This window comes from Lissotriton vulgaris, chromosome 12, assembly GCF_964263255.1.
Source record: "Lissotriton vulgaris chromosome 12, aLisVul1.2, whole genome shotgun sequence".
Taxonomy (NCBI): Eukaryota; Metazoa; Chordata; class Amphibia; order Caudata; family Salamandridae; genus Lissotriton; species Lissotriton vulgaris.
In genome coordinates this window covers 632,065,880-632,091,062 of record NC_141700.1, presented here as the reverse complement: position 1 = coordinate 632,091,062, position 25,183 = coordinate 632,065,880, and the positions used below count along the sequence as shown (strand labels likewise).

General features: G+C 49.1%; 1 protein-coding gene across 1 annotated transcript in view; it reads right to left on the bottom strand.

Annotated features, from left to right (window-relative positions):
- Window positions 1-4,979: 4,979 nt before the first annotated feature.
- Window positions 4,980-25,183, bottom strand: part of VPS9D1 (VPS9 domain containing 1) — a 339,137-nt gene continuing 318,933 nt past the window's right edge. Inside the window, exon 15 of the mRNA XM_086945790.1 lies at window positions 4,980-9,577. Coding sequence (XP_086801916.1) covers window positions 9,484-9,577 — 94 coding nt within the window. The 3' untranslated portion in view covers window positions 4,980-9,483. The remainder of the gene's footprint in view (window positions 9,578-25,183) is intronic.

Genomic DNA, 25,183 nt, shown 5'->3' with positions numbered 1-25,183 from the left:
CCAATAGGACTGGTGATGGAGGTACAGTCTGCCTAAAGGGAAAGATGTATGAGTTGACATGATTAACGCACAGACTGGAGGCGCTGCCAGAGGTTTGAAAAATATGTGATATAGTGGTCAGGTCAGCAGTCATGACATGTCATGTCATGAACAAAGAGCAAATTATTGTCTACTTATAAAGACACAACATGCATTAACCCACATAACGGAATTCTTCCAGGACTGACTCTACACCCAAAACGTAATGGCTAGTGGCTCCATTGCCAGCGCAAACCTCAACTAGGAAAGCGGGCAACCTTGCCGGGTGCCGGGGCGATATCACAAGGGTCTGAAATGTGGCAGCTGGTCTTGACTCAAGCTCGAGGCTGAGAGTTGAGTAGCTGAGCCCACTGGATCAGGGAGTCAGGGATGCCATAGCAACCCAGGATCCTCACTAAGTGTGCCCAGTTAAGGGTAAAGAAGCCAGCTCCAAATCCAAGGCCAAGCAGGCAGATTGGGGCCACTAAGTTGGTGGCGAATCTGATACCCGATAAAGTAGTCGTATGTATAGGGAGGTGTATGGCAAAGGATTATACCATTTTGATAAGCATGAATACGCTCAGGCAATAGAGGAAGCAGCCAGTCTGCCAAGAGTTTACTTAATATCTTGTAGACCGTATTCAGTATGGGCATAGGTCTGTAATAGGACACTAATAGTGCATCGCAACTCGGTTAAAGTAGTCAATGAACAGCCGTTTCACTCATGGATGCCCGGAGGCAGCTGTGATCTTTAGCAGTCTGATGTAATGTATATAGTAGCTGCACCAAGAAAGACTCAAACTTAGCAAAAAACTCTATGGGGTGGACAGCCATGCCTGATGTTTTGTCCTGTGTGAAGGCTTGGATCGACTGTTCAGAAATAGGGACCAGTAGCACCTTAGCCTCCTGTGACACCTGTAAGAAAGCAATACTGTGTAAGAGAACATCAATTAATGCATCTCGGTTGAGCAACGGGTTGGAGTAGAGTGCGGCATAATGGCTCTGTAAGATTAGTTTATGGTGCTCGGTGTGAAAACCTCTAGATCAGATCATGATTGTGAATATAAACATTTGAGGGTATGGAGGTTTAAGAAGCCATACTAGAAGCCTCCCAGCCTTATCGCCCTCTGAGTAAATTTTGGTCATATAGCCTGTCTGCTCTAAGCAGCGCCTGCACTCCATCAGCTCATGATATTTCGCCCTGGCCTCATCGAAGGCGACAATCTGCACAGGGTCGGCACGGTTCATTTTCATGAAAGTAATTCATAATGGTATCCCTGAATTCCTCCTAAATAACCAGATCTTCTAGCCATAGCAGATAACATTTCCATGTAGGGATTGGAGTGGGTATTCTCCCCCAATGATAGCCAATCTCTAAAGAGTTGTGATCCGATAATGTTTTTCATATGTAGGTCGTATGGGAGGTAGGTGCTTGGAGCATGGAGGAACATACAATCTGCTCTAGAAACACACATGCAAGCCATGTGGAGGAGAGTAAAAGGAATATTCTCTCATCCCCTCGTTTCTGCCTCTCCATGAGTCTTTGAGGGATTATTCCTCATCCAAGCACTCAGTGCCTTAGCATTGTGCACTACAGGTGAACTGGGGCAACGACAAATGAGAGCACTCAAAGTCTATATCGAGAACACTGTTAAAATTGTCCCAAAATACCCAAGGTATAGCTACCTATTTGGCAAGCTTTTGGGATGTCTTCAAAAAAGCAGCCTGATCAATATTAGGGGAATATATGCTCCCTTGTACTATTGGGTGACCATCTAGTTGCCCTTTAAGTAGAACATAACGCCAATGTAGGTCGATCTGTGCCTCTTGGTAAAGAGCACTATCAGTCTCAACCAAATCGCTTCACCTGAGTGTATACGGAGTGAGTAGTGTGATATAGTTAACCTCTCCATTTGTGTCACAAATTGGTTCCTTCTGCTGCCTTGCGATGTGTCTTCTGTAAGAACACTACCTGTGCCCCTTGACCCCATAGCTGTGCCAGAAGGTTATAGCGTTTGCTGAGAGTCTAAGCCCATCACATTCCGGGTTGTAAACATGTATTTATCCTAAACTGTCATGTTTTCCCAGTATATTGTGATGGACTAAGATCCAGGGGGTCAGTGGCCCCTATCTTCAAGAATAAAGAGAGGACGCCCCAGATATGAACCCTCCCCCCTTAGTAAATTTCTGATCAGTTGCAGAACGGCAAACTGACCACAAACATAACAAATCTATACCTATAACTGTGAGCATGATAAACACAAAAGGTTAAGCTACAACTGGCGGTTGTTCTGAGCATCTAGGACAATACCAGTGTCCCAAAGCCCTCCAAAGTGCAGCCTGTCAATCGATCTACCAAATCCCGAGGGGAAAATTGTAAGGGGAACCTTGAGAGTGGTGGTAGTTTGTAACTGTGGTTTGGAGACCATGGGACTCCCATGCTCCGTTGGACGGCAGGCAATCAATGGCGGGGAAGTGCTGGCCAACCTGAGTCTCTCTCCTATTGCGCTCTTATCTCAATTTGCTCATCCGCCATGGAGAAGAAACATGACAGCTCTGGTCTCAGCAGCCGGCCATCCGGGATCTGCCAGGAAGCAGGACCGAGGTTCAGGAGCAATAGCAGCTGACGGTTAGACTCTCAAAGTGTAGAACATTAGAAGCTGCCCTATTTTATACAAGCTCATCTGCTGTTTACGGAGTCTTTAAGGACCAATGCAGGAGCCATCACTGGAGTGACAAGTGGGCAGCTAGTAGAGTTGGGGTCGAGTCGTGCAAAGCTGCTGCTGTCGCGAGGGCTGCGGTGGGATCATCTTGGATCTGGGAATGTGAAGGGGCAAACCCACCATTGTCTGACAGGATGGCCCATGCAGCGTTTGGGGTTTTGTCAAATGGAGTATAGTTGTAACTGGCTCCTGACACTTTCGGAGGCTGGTGCTAAGATTGTTCAAATCCAGCCCAGGCGTCGTCCGAGTCAATAAGTGCATTGATCTGCCATAATTTTCAAAGTAGAGGGGAAAAGCAAAGCATAGGCCAGACCAAGCTCCCTGAGTTTCGCTTTTAACACCCCGAAAGGAGGCTCTGTGCCGCTGCACCACCAAAGTGTAGTCCAGGAAGATCAGGGTCTTGGAGTTATCAAGCACCCAGGGAAGCCTGGACCGCACGCTTTGGAGTATTGCATTTTGAGCCTGGAAGTTTAAGATCTTGACTACTATCAGCCGCAGTGGGGCTCGCGGTGAGGGCTTTTTGGGTGTGACCCTATGTGCCCTCTCCATTACGAACATGGGTGATAGGCCCTGCTGCTAGACGTTAGTCTGTAGCCAATTTTCTATATATAGTGTGGTGTTTGTACCTCCGGTGTTCTCCAGGAAAACCACAATGCAGATGTTGTTTCTTCTGTTCCAGCCTTCATCATCTTCAGCTTGATGTTCCAGCAATTTGATCTGCTCAGTGAGGCTTGACAGAGCTTTTTCTGTAGTGGCAGTCTGCAATACCAGGTCCCAGAGAGTGTCTTCATTCTGTTTGATCCTGTTGCACAGTTTGTGCTGGTCATCACATAGTAAACTTATGTTGATAGCCAGTTTGTCAATCTTTGCCTAAATGCGCTCCAGGTGTCTTCTGCGGCAGCCAGGATTGTGTCTAGTTTCTCTTTTGCTGTATCCTTGTTTCCTTCACTGCCAACACCTGGTGATCAGGCAAGTTCATGGGGGGTGGAGAGCGGAGTTCGACCGTGCTGTTCCATCCTGGCTCCCCCTTAGAGCTCTGGGGGTGTCCTTGTCGGCCCTGCCCCTAGCCATGTCGAAAAGGGAATGTGGGCCAAGCAGTGTGCAGCACTAATTGCCCGCCTGGCTACCGTAGGATGAAATACGAATCTTAGATTGGAACAAGCTTCTATGGTCTGGTAGTAGGGTCTCAAGTGATGCACACTGAGTGATTATAAGAGTCAATGAGGGTCCAGCCAGAGGTCACTCTGGGGGCCCCCCTTTGCACTGCAACTATGAGGATGTACCTTGCCGATCCCCCTTTCTCTGCAGCCGCCGGGGTGTCCAAGAAGAGCGCAAATTGGCATCCAGTTGTGCTCACCAAAGCCCATGAGGCTTTTTGCAGATTCTTGCTAGCAAACCTCCAGGGGCAGTGGATCCTCCTGGTGCCTCCAGCTCGAGCCAACAGCAGGCTGTGTGTCTCATAGAGCTTCGCTCCAGCTGTGCTCTGCCTTGAAAAGTAAAACCTCCCCATCTCTGACCTGGCCCTAGACCCCAGGGTGGTATCAGTTGTGGGGGCGGGGAGATACAGGGGGTTGAAGGCTGAACATGGGGAGCCGGGCTGTCGGGGGAGACAGGAGGAAGGCGCCACCCGTCAGACAAGGCCTCAGGCCTCACCAGGCCCCTGCCTGTACAGAGCTTATATAGTTCCGGGGTCCTGGTGCCGCGGCTAAGTCCCAATTCTGTTCTTAGCTGTAACGACCACCCCAAACCCACACTCGCTGTCTGGGCCCCACAAGTGGGAGGGCTTGGTTTAGCTTCCACTTCCCTCACTGCCGCTCAAAGAGGCGGCATCCGGACTGGAGATCTCCTGGAGCGGGTGCTGCGGGAGTCCCAGCTACAAGGCCTCAGCCCGTCAAAATGTCTGCTCAGACACTTCAAACAGTTTGGGCCTCGATGTCCGAAGGCTGTCACATTTCTGGACACCAGTCAGTGGTTAAAATCAGCAGTTCCCCTACAGATGTTTCCAGATAGGGACAGACTGAAGGCGGGAGTCTGTCTAGCACACATCTGCCATGTTCGGCAGATGGGCACGCCCCATTCCCCACCCCGTGAAGTCCAACTCACCCCATCATCTGTTGGTCATTCATGCAGTGAATCATCAATAAAGGCAAAAACGCAGGAGGGCAACCTATGCATGCAACATTTACCTGATTTTTAACAAAAGGTTCTAAATCCAAGAAACACAAGACACAGGGGATATTTATTTTTCAACATTTAATAGTCTTGGCCTAAATATCTTGTTCCACCACTGGGCATAATATGTATAAATATTTTTTCACATTTCTTAAAGTGGTTCGTCCTTTAAAAAGTTCAAATGTAGTGTATGCAAATATACATACTGTAAGCACACATACCATAAGCAGAATAATAAAATGTCTAAACAGGTTCTGCATTGCACAAGAGATATATCGCTACAAAGCCATTTCATAGCTGTCAAAGACCTTTGCCTCTTTCAACAATGACACCTATGTCTGTTACAAATCTAAACAGAGCAAACAGATTTAATAACCAAACTCCCTCACCCAACTAATTTAAAACTGCTGATAATAATGGATTCGTGAGATCAAACTGGACCTTTTGATAATGGGAAATCCCCCTTCACATGTTTAAAGCAGTAGTTTATGGGAACTGATTGTAACAAGTAAAACATTCATAGAGTTCCCCAGTTTCCAAATATCCACTATATTCCAGAGATACAAATGGATTATAATTTAGAAAAATACACTTATTTAGTGGCCAATACAGTGCGTGGATCATTTAAGTTCAACATTGGTTTAATCTTGTACTTCCATTGAGTAAATGGCAACACTGTGCGACTGCCTGTTTACAGTATATCTGGGAACGTGTAGTGACACATTTTCATCCCTAAATTCAGATGACAGAAAGCAGGATCTTGTAAATGTTAAACACTATTTAATTTGTTATAAACAAAAAGGAAAATGTGAATTGCCTATCATGGTCCCTCCCATTTATGACTATGGTACACTTAATTAAGTTGAATGTACTCTACAGAAAGAGAGGAACAATTTAGTATATACTATAGCTCGCTGCATCTGTATTCTCCATTAAAAGAAAATGTGCCCTTTTCAGGATGCTTTTTGTATTCCAAAGATAAGCAAAGGAACATCTGTTCGCTCTTTTTACTTTTTCACATGGTAGGGTGACAGAAGAGGTAATACCCTCTGAGTGTACAGTGGATCTGTTTCATACACACATTTTTGATCTTGGAATTGTTGGAGATAAACAAATATCATCAATCAAAGTTTGGTGGTGTGGGAGCTCAGTCATCATTTGAAGGGGCTCCTGATACATCAAACTGATGGTTGACCGCTCCATTTAGAGGTGGGGAAACCGCATATTTTGACCTGGTAGAGTGACTCCATTGGCGTACAATCATCCACCACAGTTCTGCCACAGTCAACACATCCTAATGTGTGCAGTACTGCGGCTGGATTTCCCAGTGCAAGTTTTCCCTGCTCAGTTCTGCCAAAACAAGACACAGCAGCCTTTGCCATTTAAAATCAACAATGGCCGTGATGCAAAGGGAGGAAACATCTTATGTGTGAGCTTTGTTTTTTTACATTGTTTTCAGTAATAAAAAATAAAAAGCTAAGCAGACTACAACAACATGGTGGACCATCACAGCATGGAGGACCACCAAGCACTTAGTATGGCGGATTGCCCATCCATTGCACCGGCCAGAACACTTTTGTCGAAATGACCCGCCAAGGCAGGGATCATTAATTGGAGCATGAAGTCTAAATTTTTGTATGGGGAGGAGTGGACCTCTAACCATAGGGTGGCCTGGCGAACAGCCCATCCAAAGGGAAATGGGGCCTTATGCATAGATTATACGCTGCTGCTGTAGTTATGTTCCTACAGTGGTTAGCAGAACCCATCACTGTGCTTTTGTTTAACTATTTATATTGGAACAATTTACGTTAGTCAATGAAAAATAAACCTAGGCACATTGGTGTAAGCTGCTGATGAATAAGTTAGATAATATCTTGGATAATAATTTATAGGTGCTGTCAGTTTTGTGTGACAGTATAACAGATGCTACCTAGAGCTGATATAATACAAAATAAAAGGGTGCAGGATATGACCATTTAAGAAAGTTTTAGCAGATTTAAGGCCTATTCGTCTTTAAATTACATTTGATTTTGTAAAACAAATGTTTAAAACTATGACAATTGCCATCAGATATTTCCTGATTGGTAAAATCCAGGTGGTTAAGGACTCAAAAAAAAGATTTCTGGTAGGATCTCAAAACAGAAGAACATTTATTAACATTAGTCATATATTATTTTAATGATCATCTTTTATTGGGATTAGCAAGCCCCAAAAAAGTGGTCTGCTATATGCCAGTTGTCCACGGTGCCTCCTGCCAGTCATTATGGAAACTGAGAACTCTATCTTTTGTATTAGAAACATAGATTCCAAATGTACTGGTCAGTCACTAATAGAAGATAAAGCTTTACATCTGCTCAAGAAACCGGTTTACTTTACATCCCTTCAAGAAACCCTTGTTTACCTTCTAAACAGCCCAGATGTAGATGGGTCACAAAGGGCAAAAGTTGTACTCAGCAAACAGCGAACCCTACCCACAAATTTAGACTCTTTGCTGTGGTAAGTCCAATATGAATATCACAACAATATTTATCACTTTCAGCAGTCATATAGCAGCTGTTATTGGAATAAAAATCCTGCCATACGTAAAAATCCATTTCACTGGTTCACCAGTGGTGTTAACCTTACCAACAGCATAAAGGCATTACCAATGTTCAAAATGTATGTGCTCCAAATGTAGTAACTCAATTTAATCTAATCCTTTCCTTGTGAATGTCCTTATGCTGCCTCACAAGAGATTCTAGATCTGGAAAGAGACACCATAAAAGAATCTTAAATGAGAAGAACAGAGTAGACCGCACAGTTTGTGACCTTACTTACCTAAAGCAGGACGTCCAAGATAATTAATTCGGGCTCCACAATTAAAAAACGGATATCCAGCTTGGGTCGTCATCTTTGAGACACCCCTCCCCTGAGTACCTTTTTCAAAGCTCTCAAAACAGCTTCATTAAGTGAACTTTAAAAAAAAAGGTTCTGCCTTGTTTCATCTTGGGCCTTCATCTTTGAGACACCCCTCCCCTGAGTACCTTTTTCAAAGCTCTCATAACAGCTTCATTAAGTGAACTTTAAAAAAAAAGGTTCTGTCTTGTTTCATCTTTGACCAACCTTGATCCCCCCAGTTAGCAGCACACAGTAACAAAAGCGTTATTGTTTGCAAGAGTGGGACACTGCATTGCTTTGAAGCAGTGAGGAGTACAGGGAGTGCAGAACTGCTTATGGAGAAGGCATAAAGTAACTGATGGACACAACATGAGCCATGCTTTCTTTTCCTTTGGATCCACAATCCATCAGTACCACCATTAATAAAAGACTAGAACTGATCTACTCTAAAAGAGGGCTTTTTAAATGAACAATTTATTGCACACTGGTGATACCGTCACATGCCATGCACAAAATACCTGGCATTATCGGTGTCATATCTTACAAGAAACCATTAAGTTGCCTACCTCTGGGTATAATGTTAACTAGCACTTTGAATGATGGGATAACATGGAAAGCATTTCCCTGTGGTTGTTAGTTGATAGATAATGTCAATGCTGGCCTATGCGATATCATATCAGACCGATCGATACAACTTCACAGTCTGAGTCTCCCTGACAAAATCTCATGTATGTTGAGACATTTTCCAAAGTATGTCCTAAATTAGGACCACATGGAGCCTTTATGTCTTTACAAATCTTACCAATAGCACAAGGAAAACCTATAAAAAAATCCTTTGACATTTCTAAATGGCCCTACTATTAGCAACAGTAAAGCTAAATCTTTTAAGATTTGTAATTAGTGGAATGGGACAAAAGATAAGACATCTCCTCTAAAACCTCTTAGATGGGCATGGGTTAATTAAACTGTTTTGTTGAATGGGGATTGATTTAGAACTTCTAAAAATAGTAATTTCCAGATTCACAGTACAGAGACAATAATGTAGACTTGGCATCAGTGCTTTGCAAAGAGGCAAAAATTCTCCTTAGCAGGGTCCTCGATTGTATATCTGTTCCATTTTTGGCCTTTAGTAGATCTTCCAAGCAAAGAGATAATTAGTGCAAATTATTAGTCAAGACAATACAGAGAATAGCCAATTCTCAACTTACTAACCTTCACATGCTTCATTCAGTTTAAATATGGGACCCTCTCTGATTAAGTATACCATTGAGGTGTTAATGATAGAATGCTTGTCTTGTGATGATGCTCTAGTGTGCTAATGCGCACGTGGTGCATCTTTAAGAACCAGTACAGTCACTGTCCGGAGAAAGAGAACAAGCATTGCTGTTACCCCTTTCCAAAGTAGTTATCTTCCTATGACTAAACTTGCTATATAATAAATAATACATTACCAGTTCACCTCAAAATATATACAGGCTTCACAGGTTTTCCAAAGACCCTGAAGTAGTAATTCGGAGCATATTGGGCTTTACAAAAATAAATGTTGGATGCTGACTGAAGGCCATACAGAGTCTTGTAGTCACTCTTTCAACTTGGAGAGGTTCTGGGCTTCCAGCCCATCCCTCCTTAAGAAGAGGAACATCTTGCGTAGCTCCTCCTGGATTTTCATCCACTGGCAAGCTCTGGAGTATCGCTACAGCTCTGCTGCGCCTCTGTGAAGGGACTCAACATAGGTCAGTGCACTCAGCAAAGAAGTGAGGCAGTAACCTTCTTCTCCGATTAGGTACCTGAAAAACAAGAGAGAAGGAGCTTATGATAGGAAAGAGTGACAGAAGCCTGTGTGATGCACACCTTCATTAAATTATAACATTGACCATCTCCAGCATCCCTGCACACTGTCATGATCCCTTCCTCATATGCTTCACTACCCATGGTTCCTACAATTTATATTTTTAAACCGACCCCTAATATATTGCTCACTGCCCTGAGTTACATATTCTGCCCACACTCCTCCACCGATGGTTTTCAAGCCAAGGCTAACCATGCTACCATTTCATGACACTTTGCTCCACTTCATATTGGCCCAATCTAAGGGTTTACTGCTCCATTTCTACACCTAATGTTGTATTTATAGACAGGCATGTTTTCATGTTCATCCACTGCAGCAGTCAACTATGGTCTGTGTATTTGATAGCTTATTTGACTGGGGCAGGTCTCTCTTCACTTAACGTGAATCTAAGAAGTTCAGACTCCTTCCTGATTCTCTGCTACATCTGACAGATTGTTTACTCTTCATTTGAACCCCTTGGCTGGCTACTTACCAATAAACCATAATCTCACCTTCCCAGTCCCAAGAACAGCAGATTATATCCGGCTCCTGATCACTTTGCTATATTATGTGGACGATGACGGTGTGCTACTGAAAAACGTTCACAGATTATATTATACTGGGGTCACTAAGCAAAAAAGAGATATCAATTTCCTGCCTCTGGCTTCTTTTACAAAGAGTCATTTCAGTAACAGATGAAGAGAGAGAGCAAGAAGGGCAGCGACAATACAGAGATAAAGAATGAAGGGAATACAGAGAGGAAAGAGAAAAGGAAAAGGAAAAATGGAGGGTAGGAGACAGGGTGAGAGTGACAGAGCAAAAGAGATGAATAATAAAAGAAGAGCGAAAGTGAGAGACAGAAAAAAAGCAAGGGGGAACAAAAAGCAAAAGGTGAGAGAGAATGAGTGTGATGAAGGCACAAAAAACGAGGGAAGGGAGACAGAACAAAAACGATGGGAAGCAAGTAAAGAAAAGAAGAAAAATAGAGAGGAAGAGACAAAGAGAGACAGAGAGCAAGAAAGAGAGACAGAGCAAGATTGAAAGAGCGAGGGAGGGAGAGCGAGCAGTGCATGATAAGGAGAAAGAAGACATCCAATTCACCTTCTAGAAACGTGAAGCAGACTATAGTACAAGTTACTCACCTTCGGTAACGATGTATCTAGTAGAGACATTGTCTAGCCACAGATTCCTTAACTTCGAATATCTCCAGGCGTCAGACTGTATCCGGAATTTTTTTGCAGCAGCACCTCTGCGTGCCGTGAGACGGCGCCACACGACCCTGCCATGACGTCGTCCACGTACGTGACGTCAGCGAGGTCATATAAGTCCCTCCCGGCGCTCTAACGTCAGTTTTCTTCTGAGAAACTTTTCCGCGGCACAACGCGGAGCCACCAACAAACAAGCATTTACAATGCAACGGTCTCGCCTTTGCAAAAGTTAGAGCTATTGGCATTGTAAATGACAAAATTGTTATTTATGTGTTGGTTTTCAAAACAGATAACTAAATGACATTGTCATTTACAAAGCCAATAGCTTAATCTCTCGCAAATGCGAGACCTATTGCATTTGCACCCACACACACACACACACAGAGAGCCACACACACACACACAGAGCCACATACACACACAGAGCCACACTCACCTGGCGCACGTTAGCGTCCACAGCGCTACTTGAAGTATCCTACTCCCTCCGCCTACTACAGTCATTGAACTCTCAGTCCCCGCAACAGCCCGGCACCCTTTAAGAAAACAATAACAAAGGACATGCCGCCTTCCTTGCTATTCTCCCAGCCCCTCTGCCTTAGGCTGCTACTCTCCACCTGGAGGGAAAAGCATTCACGCCCGAAGCACCCCCTTGACCTCGCTCGCTCGCTCCGTTATGCCACCCCTTTAAGACAAGCAGATGAGGGTAAACAGAGCAAGGTCCGCGGGCTCCATATGTTTCCTACGGCCACGCACCCGCTCCTACATTTCCCTGTGCCGAGTCACAGAGGGTGGAAGAGACACAGCCCACGCCAGCCGAGAGCCCGAGGGGTCTGCCGCCTTTACAGCATTGTTGAGTTTGTAGAAAGTGACGTGTTAACTTTAAATCCTTTGCAGCCTGAGAATGTTATGCAGTGTCCATAGCCACATAAGTGGTATCTAAAGACATATTTTATTTCATTGAACAATGTGCATTCATACTTTTTGCCATTTGTGATCGCTATTACACAAGTGTTGTGGTGTCAACTAGTACCTGTGCAGTATGTTAAATTCGATCGGCTTGAATCTTGCTTTCTGCAATCCCGGCAGGGCCAGTTCAGCGTGTCATTCTTGTGAGGATGTTATAATGCTAAACAGATGGGTGGGATGACCGAGTACTAGCTCTGCACAGGAACACATGAGACCAGCCCCCATTTGCTAAACCTATATAAATGTTCGAGAATGCTAATGCCTTGTTTAGTAATTGTAGTTGTCACAATGCTACCTTTTATCTGGAGGTCGCATAGTTGCAGAGCTCCCGTCCCTTGGTGGGGCACCCACGCTGCATCAATCGATAATACGCGGCATCGGCTGGCACAAGCTCGCATCAACAGCTGCTGAACCCTGAGGATTGCAAATCTTTCTTGGAGGTGCTTCACCTCAATAACTGCTTACAGGCCGGGCACTGAAGCGGCACCAAAATGGCAGATCTCGACTCAAGCGGACGTAGGGAAAACACCGGCCGTGCATCGGGGCTGCTACAGGACCGTTGGCCGCTGTCCCGGGAGTTCAGTGAGGTCGAATGTCGCTGCTGTTGCCTTGTATCCAAGGCTGCCCTGGACTTGCTCAGATGACCAGAGTGGGGAGACTGAGCGGCGCCAGTGGTTAGGCGCCCCAGGCTGCAGACACACCGTTGAACGGTCCGGCCTGCCTCGGCTAGGAGTGAAGAGCCAGGCTGGACTGACCTGGCCTGCACACGCTGGTCGTCCGGGGCGGGGGGTGAGAGAGCATGCCTGGACGCGAGGGAGCCAAACACTTGGACTAATACCAATTGTTGCAGCAGTGGTGGAGGCTCATACAATAATTGCACCTAATGACGGAGGGGGAAGGATTCACCGAGGGGCTGGGTGCTGCTACTAATGTAATCCCCGCGGTTGAAAGAAATTTCTCTTTTAGCCATGTCCCTTTCACACTGGGTGCCCCGACTTCCTGCTGGGGTAAAAGGTTCCTTATCTTCTTTATGGGGCCATCTGGACCCATAGAGAAGATAAGAAACCTTTTACTTCAGCAGTAAGTCAAGGAGCCCAGTCTGAAAAGGACGGGGCTTAGCGAAAACGAAGAACGTCACTAGGACCTCTTCTCCAATGGCTGGCCACCGTTTAGGAGGCCAGCCAATAGGGAAGAGGGGCGGGGCTTAAACCTCACTAGTGAAGTACACTCTAAAACATGAAATCTCGCGAGCTCGACTGCGCATGTGCGCAGTACGCCACGTGAGACCTAAAAACTGTGAAAGTATGGGAACAGTGTGCGAGGGATGAAAATCCAAGAACAAGAAGGAGGATGGTGGAGACACCATCATAAAAGACAGAATTAGACACTGCCTACATATAAGTTAAAAGCTTGTGAGAATAAGCCCTGCAAGCTAAGCGAAGACCCTTCCCTGAGTGCAACAAGGGAAGAACATCTCAACAGACCGAAATAGACTGATATTGCCAAGTAGAACTGTGCCGTTTATTAAGAACAGAGCACAGAAGAACAACAGTGTACCGTAGGATGGATGAAAAGACTGGCCCTTTCCCTATGACGGATGAAACCAGAGCACAACAGACCCCCAAGAGGACGACCAAGAGGAGACCAAGGCCCGAGTCAATAGAAAAGACGGAAGGAAGGGAAGGTAACTTCGGAGGAAACCGAATCTCCTCGTGCCATATTACAGGAAAGGAGCCCCTCAGCAGAGTTTAACTGTATATAGAAACATTCAGAGGGGGGCCACAAACTGAACTCCTGTGAGAGCTAACCCAATGGCAACTGAAGAGGCCAGCGGAGAACACTCTGCAAGGTTCTCGCAGAACAGGGAGGCTGGGTGGGCGTTAAGGAATCTGCGGCTAGACAACGTCTCTACCAGATACATCGTTACCGAAGGTAAGCAACTCATACATCTGATAGAGACATCTAGCCGCAGATTACTTTACTTAGAATAGATACCACAGCCATACCCCAAAGGGGAGGTGGGTCTGCGACAGAACAACAGAAAGCGCCAAGCATCCGATTCGGAAACAGAGTGACCGATAAAGGGGGAAAGCTGTGACGGAACAGCCAGACAGCAACCCAAGCAGCTCGAAGAGCAGGAATAACGGGATAGTAGATATCCTAAAAACGCCAGAATGGCGCTACACCATACCCGTAAAAAAATGACTGGTAGAACGGCATGAGCCCTATACCAGAGCAGAGAGAGAGAGAGAGAGAGAGAGAGAGAGAGAGAGAGAGCGATAAAGGGAGGAAGAAGGACCCCTCTCCGCTTAATGGCGCACAATGAGTACACCAACCCCAAGCTTGAAAGGAACCTGAAGAGATGCAACCAGAGCCTAAAAGACTAGCCTAGAAAAGGAAGGCCGAAGTGGCCGGAGCCAAGAGCCCAGAGGCAAGAGGCAGAACCTGAGCAATGCGGTGGGAATAGACGGCGGGACAAGAAACACACCAAGTGCACACCTAATCCCAAAAAGGGAAAAAATAGGGGTAATAGCATCAATTTTAAACCTATTGAAGCAGGTAGAAACATGCAGCAGGCAAACGGCCATAGAGACCTGAAAGTGGTGTACACAAGAAGCATAAGAGTGCCCGACCGGGCAGTGTGAAGCCAAGTGAGAAACAGCCCACAATATAGACTTGCAGGCAGTAGTTAAGGACCACTGCCATCGGAAGAGCTGTCCTGCAGGCGTAGCTTTGACAATAGTAGGTGATAATTTGGAAAAAAAGGCATATCCGAAGGAAGTGGCCAAAAACACCAAGGTAACGAATGGTGGGGAGAGTCTGAGAATCCGAGACCAACACTCCAGAAAAGACACGTACAGCGTCGCACACCAAAAAGGGAACATATGTCAAATTGGGAAATCACCGCAGTAAGAGGAAGCAAGGAGGAACCTATGGGCAACTTGCAACAACTCAGAAAAGCTCCCACACACATGGAGACATAGGTCCAGACCTCGCAGCCGCGAAAAGATGTGGCGACGTAGGAAGAAAAATACCAAGGCAACCGGCATGTATACGTAAATGTATAAACATATAATTCTGTAGAGACAGAACTAGCCAGGAGCAAGAACATGTCCATACCGGATCATACCTAGTACAGTAAGGGCCGGAAGGAGACGTTTTTGAAGAGGAGACCAGGAAACCTCCCAAGGAGGTGAATGACCATGGTGTAAGCAGACAGCACCAGGGAAAAACATAGAACACAGTCTAATGGACCACCAAGCGGCGCATCGAGTCCACAGGATCTCCAGGTCGAGGTGAGATAAGCAAAGCTATATAATAGCATACAAGTACCCTACATGGAGTATGCATACCCCAAACAACGGGGAACACCTCTTAGGGCAATAAGCCAAGTCAAGAGCGTAGTAACGAACTGAACCCGTGACATGAGTTCTGAGCCGTATGACATTACCAATATGAGCCACCGGCTCAATACCACAGTCAGAGGACCAGACACAGCAATCTGTGGAACACGGCCACAGCAGGCCAACAGGCAGCTCAAAGCAAAACGCATCCAAGGGATGCCAATAAAAGGGTAATCACCCTTGACCACACAAAAAAGAAGACATAAGGCTCACTGCCCATGTTAAACACAGAGCGCATCTAAAGGATGCAAAATGAAAAAGTACCACCATGGAAGACAGGCCTAAGAAGACCTAAGTGGGAGGACGAAAGCCCGCAAGGAGCTGGTGAACCGCCGATTCGGCGTGAGCATCAAACAGCAAAACCCCATCAAAGGGTAAGTCAACCAGTCGCTCCCGGATATTTTCAGAGAAGACGCTATCTCGCAACCAAGAGTGATGCCTTAAGGCAACAGAACCCGCCATAACTCAGCCCAAAGAATCTGCAGTATCTAAGGCTGAGGGGATTGTGAATTCGGCAAGGTCACATCCATCCGGGAGGAGGTGAAGGAGATCAATGCGAGCACCTTCAGAGGTGGCAGAAAGCAAAGACTCTGCAGAGTCCCACAGGGCAGAGGTAGCCTGAGCCAAAACACACACTGTATTTAAGGACCGTAGGGCTGCACTAGTGGATGCAAAGATGTTCCTACCACATGACTCAAGCCATCTGGACTCCAGAGAGGGAGGAAGCGTTAGAGGGGGCAGGAAAGGAAAGGCAGTCTGCAACTCAAACCCCTGCGCATCAGGGTGCACAAAATGACAAAGAGGATCATGTGGAGCTGGACGGTGGCGGTGCAAAACTGAAAGAGCCAGTGAGTCATCTGAAGCAGGCCGGACCCAGGTACCTAAAAGGGCTTCAAAGCCTCAAAGGGCAGAAGCGGCTTCGCATTCCTTGACCCAAGGTGAAGGACCTCAAGCAAGAGGTCCACAGACAAAAGGCCAGAAGGGGGTTGCATGTTTAAAATGCAGGTGGCCAATGAGAACACTCTAAAAAAAGCTGCACCAGCCTTGGTAACCCTCCGCGGAGGGGACAACAGCTCATCAGTGGGGGAGGGTTGTAAGCTTACCCTCCCAAGACACTGAGGGTGTGACCAATGCCCCACGGAAGGGAGCCCCATTGACGAATGAGGATCCTGATGGGGCTCCTGGGGGGGCTCCACAATTTCCAAGGGGGCACAGGCAACAATACCTCCAGCGACGCCAGGCGTGAGGGCACCGCCGATCTCTCTCCAGAGGCCTCTAGAGAAGAGTCCACAACCTGGCGTCGATACAGCGCCAAAACGACAGGTGTGGGCGCCAATCGTGCCACGTCAGTCGCCGACTCGGCTGCATCCGGAGTTGAGTCGGCGCCGTTCAACTCCAAAGTACGACAAGTTCCCCTTCCGAAGAAGGAGAAGGCACCGGAGCCAGGGAGGCAAGTCTCCGGTGCCGCACCAGTGCCTCCTCTCCCTCAACCAGGAGAGACTCCGACTGCGGAGAAAGAAGCAGAGGCGGAGCTGGGGAGGCCAGTCTACGGTGCCGGAACCGCGCCGAACCCGGCTTCAGACAGGCGGCCGCCTGCCCGGAAGCCCGGGGTCTGCTCAAGGCAGGGCTAGGAGCACAGGCAACCACCTGCGACGCTACAGGGAGCCGAACGGGGCTATGCAGTGCGGCAGAGGCATCGTGGGTCATAGAGGGGGACCCAGCTGGGTCGTGCCCTAACAACACCACATCACTGACGTTCTCCGGGGGCAAATGCTCAATTGGCGCCGGGGACGAACCCGCCGCCGAGTCTGTCGGGGATCCCACAAGAAGCGGAGGCCCAGAGGACGCCCCAGAAACAGGAGAGGACCCAAGGGAGGCCTGCAAAGCTGGGGCATATGCCTCCATTTGGGCCCGAGTTGCCCCACACCCAGAAAGGGCGGATAGAGGGGGTGCGACTGTCGGGAGCACATGTCCGGAATGTTCCGGGAACCAGTGCCCCTGACAACAGAAGAAAGGGAGGTCGAGGACCTCGGCGACAAGCGCCTCGACTTACCAAGTGGCGAACGACGGCCCCGGACCTCAGAGGGCGATCGACGGCAGAACCGGACAGTTGAGGGACCTGCCGGCGATGAAGAGGCCAGGGGACGAGACGACTCCAACCAGGACAGCCGTGCCGAGAGAAGTTTCATATGGTGCACCTGCAGAGACTTCGGCTTCAGGTGTTGGCAGGCATGCAGAGGTGCTGCTGCAAAATATTTCCGGATCCAGTCTGACACCTGGGGATATTCTAAGTTTAGGAATCTGCGTCTAGATGTCTAGCCCACACCAGGAGAGACTATCTCCAGGCCTGTAGGACCAGTGGATCAGGCCTCTTCCACCTCCTTGTGATCAGACGCTTGGCCGTTAGCATGCCCAGGTCTAGGAAGCGGGTGCTGACCTTCCACTTTTTACCTCTAGGGTGGAGATGGAGTATGCATTCCTCCCACGTACATATGAGGGTGCAACCAGTGCATGCCGTCAGTGCGTCAATGACCTGCTGCCAGTAATCACCCAGTGACGGGCAGGCCCAAAGCATATGAAGAAGGTCAGCGTTTAGTAGTTGGCACCTGGTGCATACAGCATCTTTTTGCTTATATATTGTGTTAATGTTTGCTGGGGTGAGGTATGCTTTGGATCATATAATGTTGTATGAGCTTGAAGCCCCAATTGTGTGGGAAATAGGTAGGGCTGCGTACTATCTCGGTCCATTCCCTGTCTTCAAAAGGGCGACTTCTGTCTGTTTCCAGCCACTGCCTAAGTGGTGTCAGGGACACACCTGTGTGATGCCGTAATGAGGCAGCAAACCATTTAGTGAGGTGCCTACCCCGTCCCATGATGTGTAGATATTGGATGGACAGGTGTGTGGCATTTCTATGTATATGTCAACACCGTTTGTCCCTGAGGGTCACTAGGATGGAGCGATGCAAGAGGAAGCCGCCAGCTGGCAAATCATTCAGTTCTGCGAGTGCTTCATACGGCAGTAGCGCACTATCTTGGTAGAGGTCCCCCAGTGTCTGAACTCCAGCCTCCAACCATGTTGATAGCTCTGCAGCAGATGTGACACACTCTCCCCGTGGAGTGCTCCTCAGCTGCAGTGCCGGCGCATAAGTCGAAACTGTACGTGTAATGTAGAGTCTTCTGGGATAACATTTGTGTGCTACTAGGAGGAGTACTTGCCCATGTGATCTATGCTTAGTACATGGGTGGAATAATTAAAGGATGTTTCCCAGCGACCTAGGCGGGTCAATGGCTGCAGTGCCATTTAGCTGCAACCCTGTTAGCCATCTTGCTATCCATTGTAGCTGTGAACCTAGATAGTAGTGCTCCATGTTGGGGACTGCCTGCCCTCCACTGTCCGGCAGGAGTTACAGTTTGGCAAGCACTACTCTGCATCGGGAGTTACTCCAGATGCACTCTCTCATCTCCCGCTCAAATGCCCTGAAATGGGAGGGTGGGATGTAGTATGGCTAATTAGTGAAGTAGTATAAGAGCCTCGGGAGAGCTACCATTTTCAGTAAAGCTATCCTGCCCATCACTGACAGGGAAGTGTACCCCAGAATGTCATCTGCGATCTCAGTGCTGTGGTCGCCCTAACCAGGTTGCCTTCTTGTAGATCCTCCTGGTGATGATAGATTCTGACTCCCAGGTAAAGGAAAGTGTTGGGCTGCCACCTGACGCTGTCCCCACTGTAGGTAGGCAATGGTTCTGGATGCCCATGTACAAAGGGGTAGAGACAAGATTTGCTGCAGTTTACCCACACCCCAGAAAAAGCTGCGAACTCCTCTAATATGTGGGATAATCCTGGTGGGATCCGGCGCACATCCCTGAGATACACCATTATGTCATCTGCGTAAAGTGAGACTGTGTGCACCCCATCTCCCAGGAGGATGCCTGATTCCTCCCCCATTTCCAAAGTGCCTACATCAATGGCTCCACAACCAGTGCGAAGAGGAGCAGGGACAGTGGGAAACCCTGCTGGGTGCCCCGACATAGAGGCAAAGGACTAGAGACATGCTGACCAGTCTTTACTTGCGCTGTTGGTTCCGTATATAGTAGTCAGGTCAGATTGAGGAAGCGGCCCGTAGTGCCATATTTGGCTAGCATCCCAAGGAGACACCCCCACTCCAGGGAGTCGAAGGCCTTCTCCAAGTTCAACACCAGACATCCGAGTGAGGCCATTGCTGCGCCGAATAGGTGGATACTCTGAAGAATCGTCGGAGGTTCAGTGAAGTGTTACGGGATGGGACAAAGCCATTCTGGTCATGATGGACTAGTGTTAGCACCAGTGGGGCCAGTCTTTTTGTCAGTATTTAGGATAAGAGTTTTATAGTCTATGATTAGTAAGGCCGGTGGGCGATACGAACCAGTGTCCACCGGGTCTTTGTCAGGCCTGGGTAGGGGGACAAGCTGCGCCTCTTGGAGAGACGTAGTGAGCTGTCCGGCTTCGAGTGCTTCAGCATATAGCTCACTTGCTCACTTAGGTGCAGAGCGATCATGGGCGCATAGGTTTTGTAATATTCAGATGGGAGCCTTACTCGTGGCCAGTGATCAAGTGGCCTTTCTTATTTCGTCTAGCGAGATGGGCACTTCTAAATCCACCAGCTATGCTCTTTGCAATTTGGGGAGCCTTAGTTGAGAGAGGAAGGCGTCAAGTCGCCCACTCACAGAAGCCGTTTTTGATGCGTACAAGATTGGTTAGTTCTAGATGTATTTACGTTTGCGTGTGAGGGAGGCGAACCTCTCCGCTTTTAAGCGTGTGGATGGGGTGTGCTAACTGTTCTTGCCGTATGAGCCACACCAGCAAACAGCACACATGGTCTGAATTTACGAGCGTGCGGGCTGCATGCGTTGCATAATTGACGCATCTAAGGCGCTCCAATAGGTCCACCAGTTCCCCTGCCTTGCCTCAGGTTTCAGTGCAGTGGCTGGGCATGTCACTAGTTCCGCTTCCAATGCATCAAGTTCTATTCTATGTACCCTATGGCCGTGTTGGGATGCTTGCATATGTTCCCATTAATTCACATACATTTGCCCCTGACCGTCCCCTTAAACGCCTCCCATTCAGTCAGCTTATTTCCTCCGGTCCCCTCGTTCAGCTCAAAGTACTCGACCGTGGCAGTCCCCACCGCCTCTTGGAATAGGTGATCTTCCAGGGCGGAGTGTTGGAGATGCCAGAGGGGTATGCTCTGCGGCGGCTTCTCCCATTGCAGATGTAAGGATTGTGGTCAGAATGTATGCGGCCAAGGTACTCTATATGGTTGATCTTGGGGTGTAGTGCCTGCAACCCCACAATGCGGTCATTACGAACATGTAGTCCGTGAGGCTCGTGAGTAGTGTTAATACACTCTTGTGTCTGGGTTCCGAGTGTGCCACACGTCCTCTAAGGACCAGTGAGTCAGCCATTCCCCCAGTGCTCGAGCGTTAAGCATAGAGTGCTTGTTTGACAGGAAGGGTGTGGGGGGGAGAGCGGTCCAGGGCTGTGTCAATGATGGCATTAAAGTTGCCTCCTAGGAGCAATGGGATTCCATTCCATCCCGCCAGTATGTGTGAAGGGGAGCGGAGGAAGGGCACCTGTTCTAAGTTAGGGGCGTAATTCGTGCCCAGCACCAGCTGCACGCCATTGAGTTGAGCTTTTATAAGCACATACCTCTCATTGTGGTCTATCTTCGCCTCCTCTGCAACGAGAGGGGTCCCCGCCCGTATCCAAATTAAAGTCATTCTAGCATAGGATGAGTATCCCATGATGAATACTTGACTGTGCCACCGGCGATGGAGTCTGTCTATCGCTGAAGAGGACAGGTGGGTTTCCTGTAGGAGCGCTATATGGGTGGACCTGCGCTTTAAGTAGGCATATATTGAGTAGCGGCGGGCAGGGTGTGCATGCCCCTCACATCCCACGTTAGTATGTTTGTGTGAGTCATTGCAACTGTATCGGTTTGTGCTGGGCGCTCCTCCCCATCACTTGTAGGTGGTGGCCCAGTCTATGCTGTATGTGAAGTGTGAGTTGGATGCCGGTTGGGATGGGGTAGTGTTGCTGAGTGAAAGATGAATAGAGAAAAAAAACTAGGAAAACATATAAAACAGTAGGAGAGTCGATGTGTAAAAGTGATCTGCCCAAACTGATATGCCAGAGTCTGCCAACAAATTCAACCCTTTGATTGCAGTAGGGGATGCATGCAGCATTAGCAGAACAATGAGTCAGACCCTGTGTCCCGTGAGCCCTTATGGCTGTGCGTTGGGTACACCAGCCGCGATACGTGCATGTGTGATTAATGTGTTATAGTCAGTGTGGCACTCAGCTGCAACCTCCATCACAGCGGCTGTGGGCTCACCTGACCCACACCCACCCAAGGGTCGTCCATCATCAGCGCCGGTAGTGCTGCGTTGTGCAAGCTATCATTGGCTCTTGAGGAGACTCAGGTGGAGTCTTGCCCCAGTCATACGTTGTCATCCGCTGTTTGTGGTGTCACATCTGGTAGATTCGGCGTCTCTGACTCCGACATGGGTCCAGTAGAGGAGTCATCATCACTGGTCGTCTTTACGGATTCGTTTTCCGGGTCCAAGGTGTGGGTTCGCTCGTTGGAGTCCAGCCGCAGTTTGTAGTGCATTCCTCCGCCCGTAATCATCTCCTCTAGGTTAGGCACTGCCACGGGTGGTCCAGGACATCCCGCTTGTCGCCTCTGCCCAAATCTGAGTCCACTGACATTCCCGGATTGTGTCCCAGTGGCCGCAGGTCGGGACGCCGCTGTCGCATAGCCCGCAGCTTCCAAACAGTCCCAGGCATCTTCAGGATTGTCGAAAAAGCTAGTCGTAGTGCCGTCCACCACGCGTAAGCGTACCAGGAAGAGTAGCAAATATCACATCTTTAGTCCACACAGCCTGCGTTTGACAGCAAGGAAGGAGCGTCTATTCTTCTGCACAGCTAGTGCGTATTCGGGGAACAGCAAAATCGCAGTGTTGTTTACTTTATCTCTTTCACTGTCGCAATCCCTATAGTTAAGGAGCCTAAAAAGGAATGGTCTGTGGCCTGCACACGGTGGGGGTCTTTGCGGAGCAACTCTGTGCGCCCGTTCAACTGCAAATTGTGGGGATAGGTCCGCCGAGGACATTGTTTCTCTTCTCCAGGCCTCTATGTACGCCATTGCGTCGTGGCGCTCCACGCTGGGGCAGCCGGGGCCGCCCAGCGGAAGCGACCCATCACTATTTGTTGGGCAGTGGGCATATACCGGTCTACGCCACTGCTCCTACACCCAGCCTGCCTGCCAGGTGTGATCCAGGCGTCCCCCTGGGACGCCAGCGACGCTGCACGGCTAAGTGGGGTCAGTGCGTGTAGATTAGGGGTGTATTAGCACCTAGAACTGTTGTGATGGGGCTCCGTGCTGCACAGTTGTAGCTGTCCCTAGGTTATGTCACCTGCTCCACCTCTCCACCCCCTCTAAGAGACCGCATGTGCTGGTAGCGTGGGCTCTCCGATGAGGCCGTCAGGCAGGGAGAAAAAGGGGGTGACGCAAAGGGGAAATGGGCGCAACAAGTCGCCAACAGTCTAGTCCACTCCCTCAGAGTTTTCGAGTCAGCCTTATGTCACTCTGCCATAGTCAGTTAGAGGCCCCTTATGGTGGCTGCGTGTGCTGTGCCACGTACATAGGCACTACGTTCCCTCTTCATTAACTGCCCGCCTGTTCAGTGCAATTACTCCGCTGCCTATTGGTGCCTGTACCACTGCACCCAGTCTTCCGGTTCTTTTTTAACAAGGTCTGGGCTCAGGCCTTTCTCAGGGCAGTGCAGGTAGCCCCCCTAGGAGTGGGATGGTTCTACACCCCCTTGGTGTGTGGGGCAATGTCAGCTCTCCTGTGTCAGTCGAGGAGTCCACCCCCTGCAGCACTAGTCGGCCACCGGTTGGTCCACGCTGCTCGCCCCAGTAGTGTTACTGCCGCTGTGCTCCACAGGTGGTGTCAGTCCGGCTACACTTGGGGGCAGCATGGGCAATGTATCAGGCTACTCCTGGGGGTATGCAGGAAATACATACCGTGCCCGCAGGCGATGTCCTCAGTAGACCAGACCCCAGCTATGAGCGGGCAGCCGTGTCTCTCACTCTCACTCCTCCCCTACCCCCCAGCCAGTGGTGTAGGCCCGAACTGGCCCACGGTGCCACACACACTGAATAGGTCGCTGGAGGAAGGGAAGAGAGAAGGGGCGATAAGGGGAAGGCTGCCCGTGCTCACCTTGCAATGTCTGCAGCTTCTTTCTCTCCGGAGGTCTCAAGCCGGTAAGGCCTCCCCCTCCACTCCAATGCATGGGGAGGCCTGCAGTTTAGCCCGAGGATGTCTGGTGTGCCAACCACCTCTCCAGCCCGGTCAACACTCACACTGCAGTCAGTCTTCCAGGACCCAGCAGACAAAAGTAGTGTGCCACTTCAGTGCCAGCTCCTGCCACAACCGCTACACCGGTCCTCTCCGCCTCATGCCCGGCAGCCTCAGCCAGCTATATTCAGGTCTTCTCCCCCACCTGTGGATGGCTGCACTCCTCCCGCCTCTACAGACCGAAGACTAGGCCCGATCCTGCCCCTGGAATCACATGCCATAGGCCATGCACCAAGAAAAGAGGCACGGGCGGAGAGAGGAGGGGAGAGGGCATGCCCGCGCCCCAACGGTTGTCTCTTCACCTGCACCAGAGCATTCAGCCAGCACAAGCCCCCGGACTCCAGGCCAGTCCATCCGATCAAGGGGATACGGCCTCCAGCCTCAGGCAAGGCCCTGCGCTCACTGCCGCTTCCAGTCCGACCACAGCCCTTATTGCCGCAGCTAACCTCCCGAGGCCCAGAGGCACGGTCCGTGGCTCAGGATTCCACTTCGCTGGCTCCTCTCCGTCCATTTACCAGTTCTGCAGCAGCTGGTGCATTTGTTTGGGGCTGCAGTGCCTATCAACAGCTAGCAGGTCTTTCTCTCTACCACTGGGTGAACTCCGGATCGGCGTGAGTCTCAGGCATCGTTCCGCCACCGCTCCTCCTCAGGATCCACGTTGGTTTTTCTCCCACTGATCAGCTGGGTGAGCCCCCCAGGTCAACAGAGCAGGTCCCGGCATGTGAGATGGGGTACAGTTACCGCAGGACGGCACGATCTTTGCTGGATTATCGGGCCAGGGGCTCAGAGCCTCAGTATGGTGCGTCTGCCATCGTCGGCTACTGACCACGCCTTCCGGAAGAGACTATTATTTCTTTGTGATGGAGGGTGTTTTAAAGATCTCTGTCACTAGCTCTTTGCTAAACTGGAACAGGGTAGTGACAACACTGATGGCAAGGGATGCGGCTTCAAATTATGGATACATAAATGAACAAGCATTTTCAATGCAATGGTTTCGCCTTTGGAAAAGTTTGAGCTATTGGCATTGTTAATGACAAAATTTTTATTTATGTGTTGGTTTTGAAAACAGATAAATAAATGGCATTGTCACTTACATTGTTATTAGCGTAATCTTTGCAGTCTCTAGAACTCTATAGCACTCCCTAGTTACTCTACACTCCCTAGCACTGTGCACTCCCTAGCACTCCCTAGCTTCCCTAGTCACTCCGTACCTCTTACCATTGTGCACTCCCTAGTCATTTCCTAGCACACCTTAGTCACTCCCTAGCACTCTGCACTCCCTAGTACTCTGAACTCTCTAGCACTCTGCACTCTCTAGTCACTCTGCACTCCCTAGTCACTCTGCACTCTCTAGTCACTCTGCACTCCCTAGTCACTCTGCACTCTCTAGTCACTCTGCACTTCCTAGTCACTATGCACTCCCTAGTCACACATGGACTTAGAGCCACACACAAACCCCCCCCCCCCCAGAGCCACACACCCCTCCCAGAGCTACACACACCTCTCCCCAGAGCCACGCACACACCACCCCAGAGCCACACACACCCACCCAGAGCCACACACACACTCAGGAGAGCAAGCACAGCGA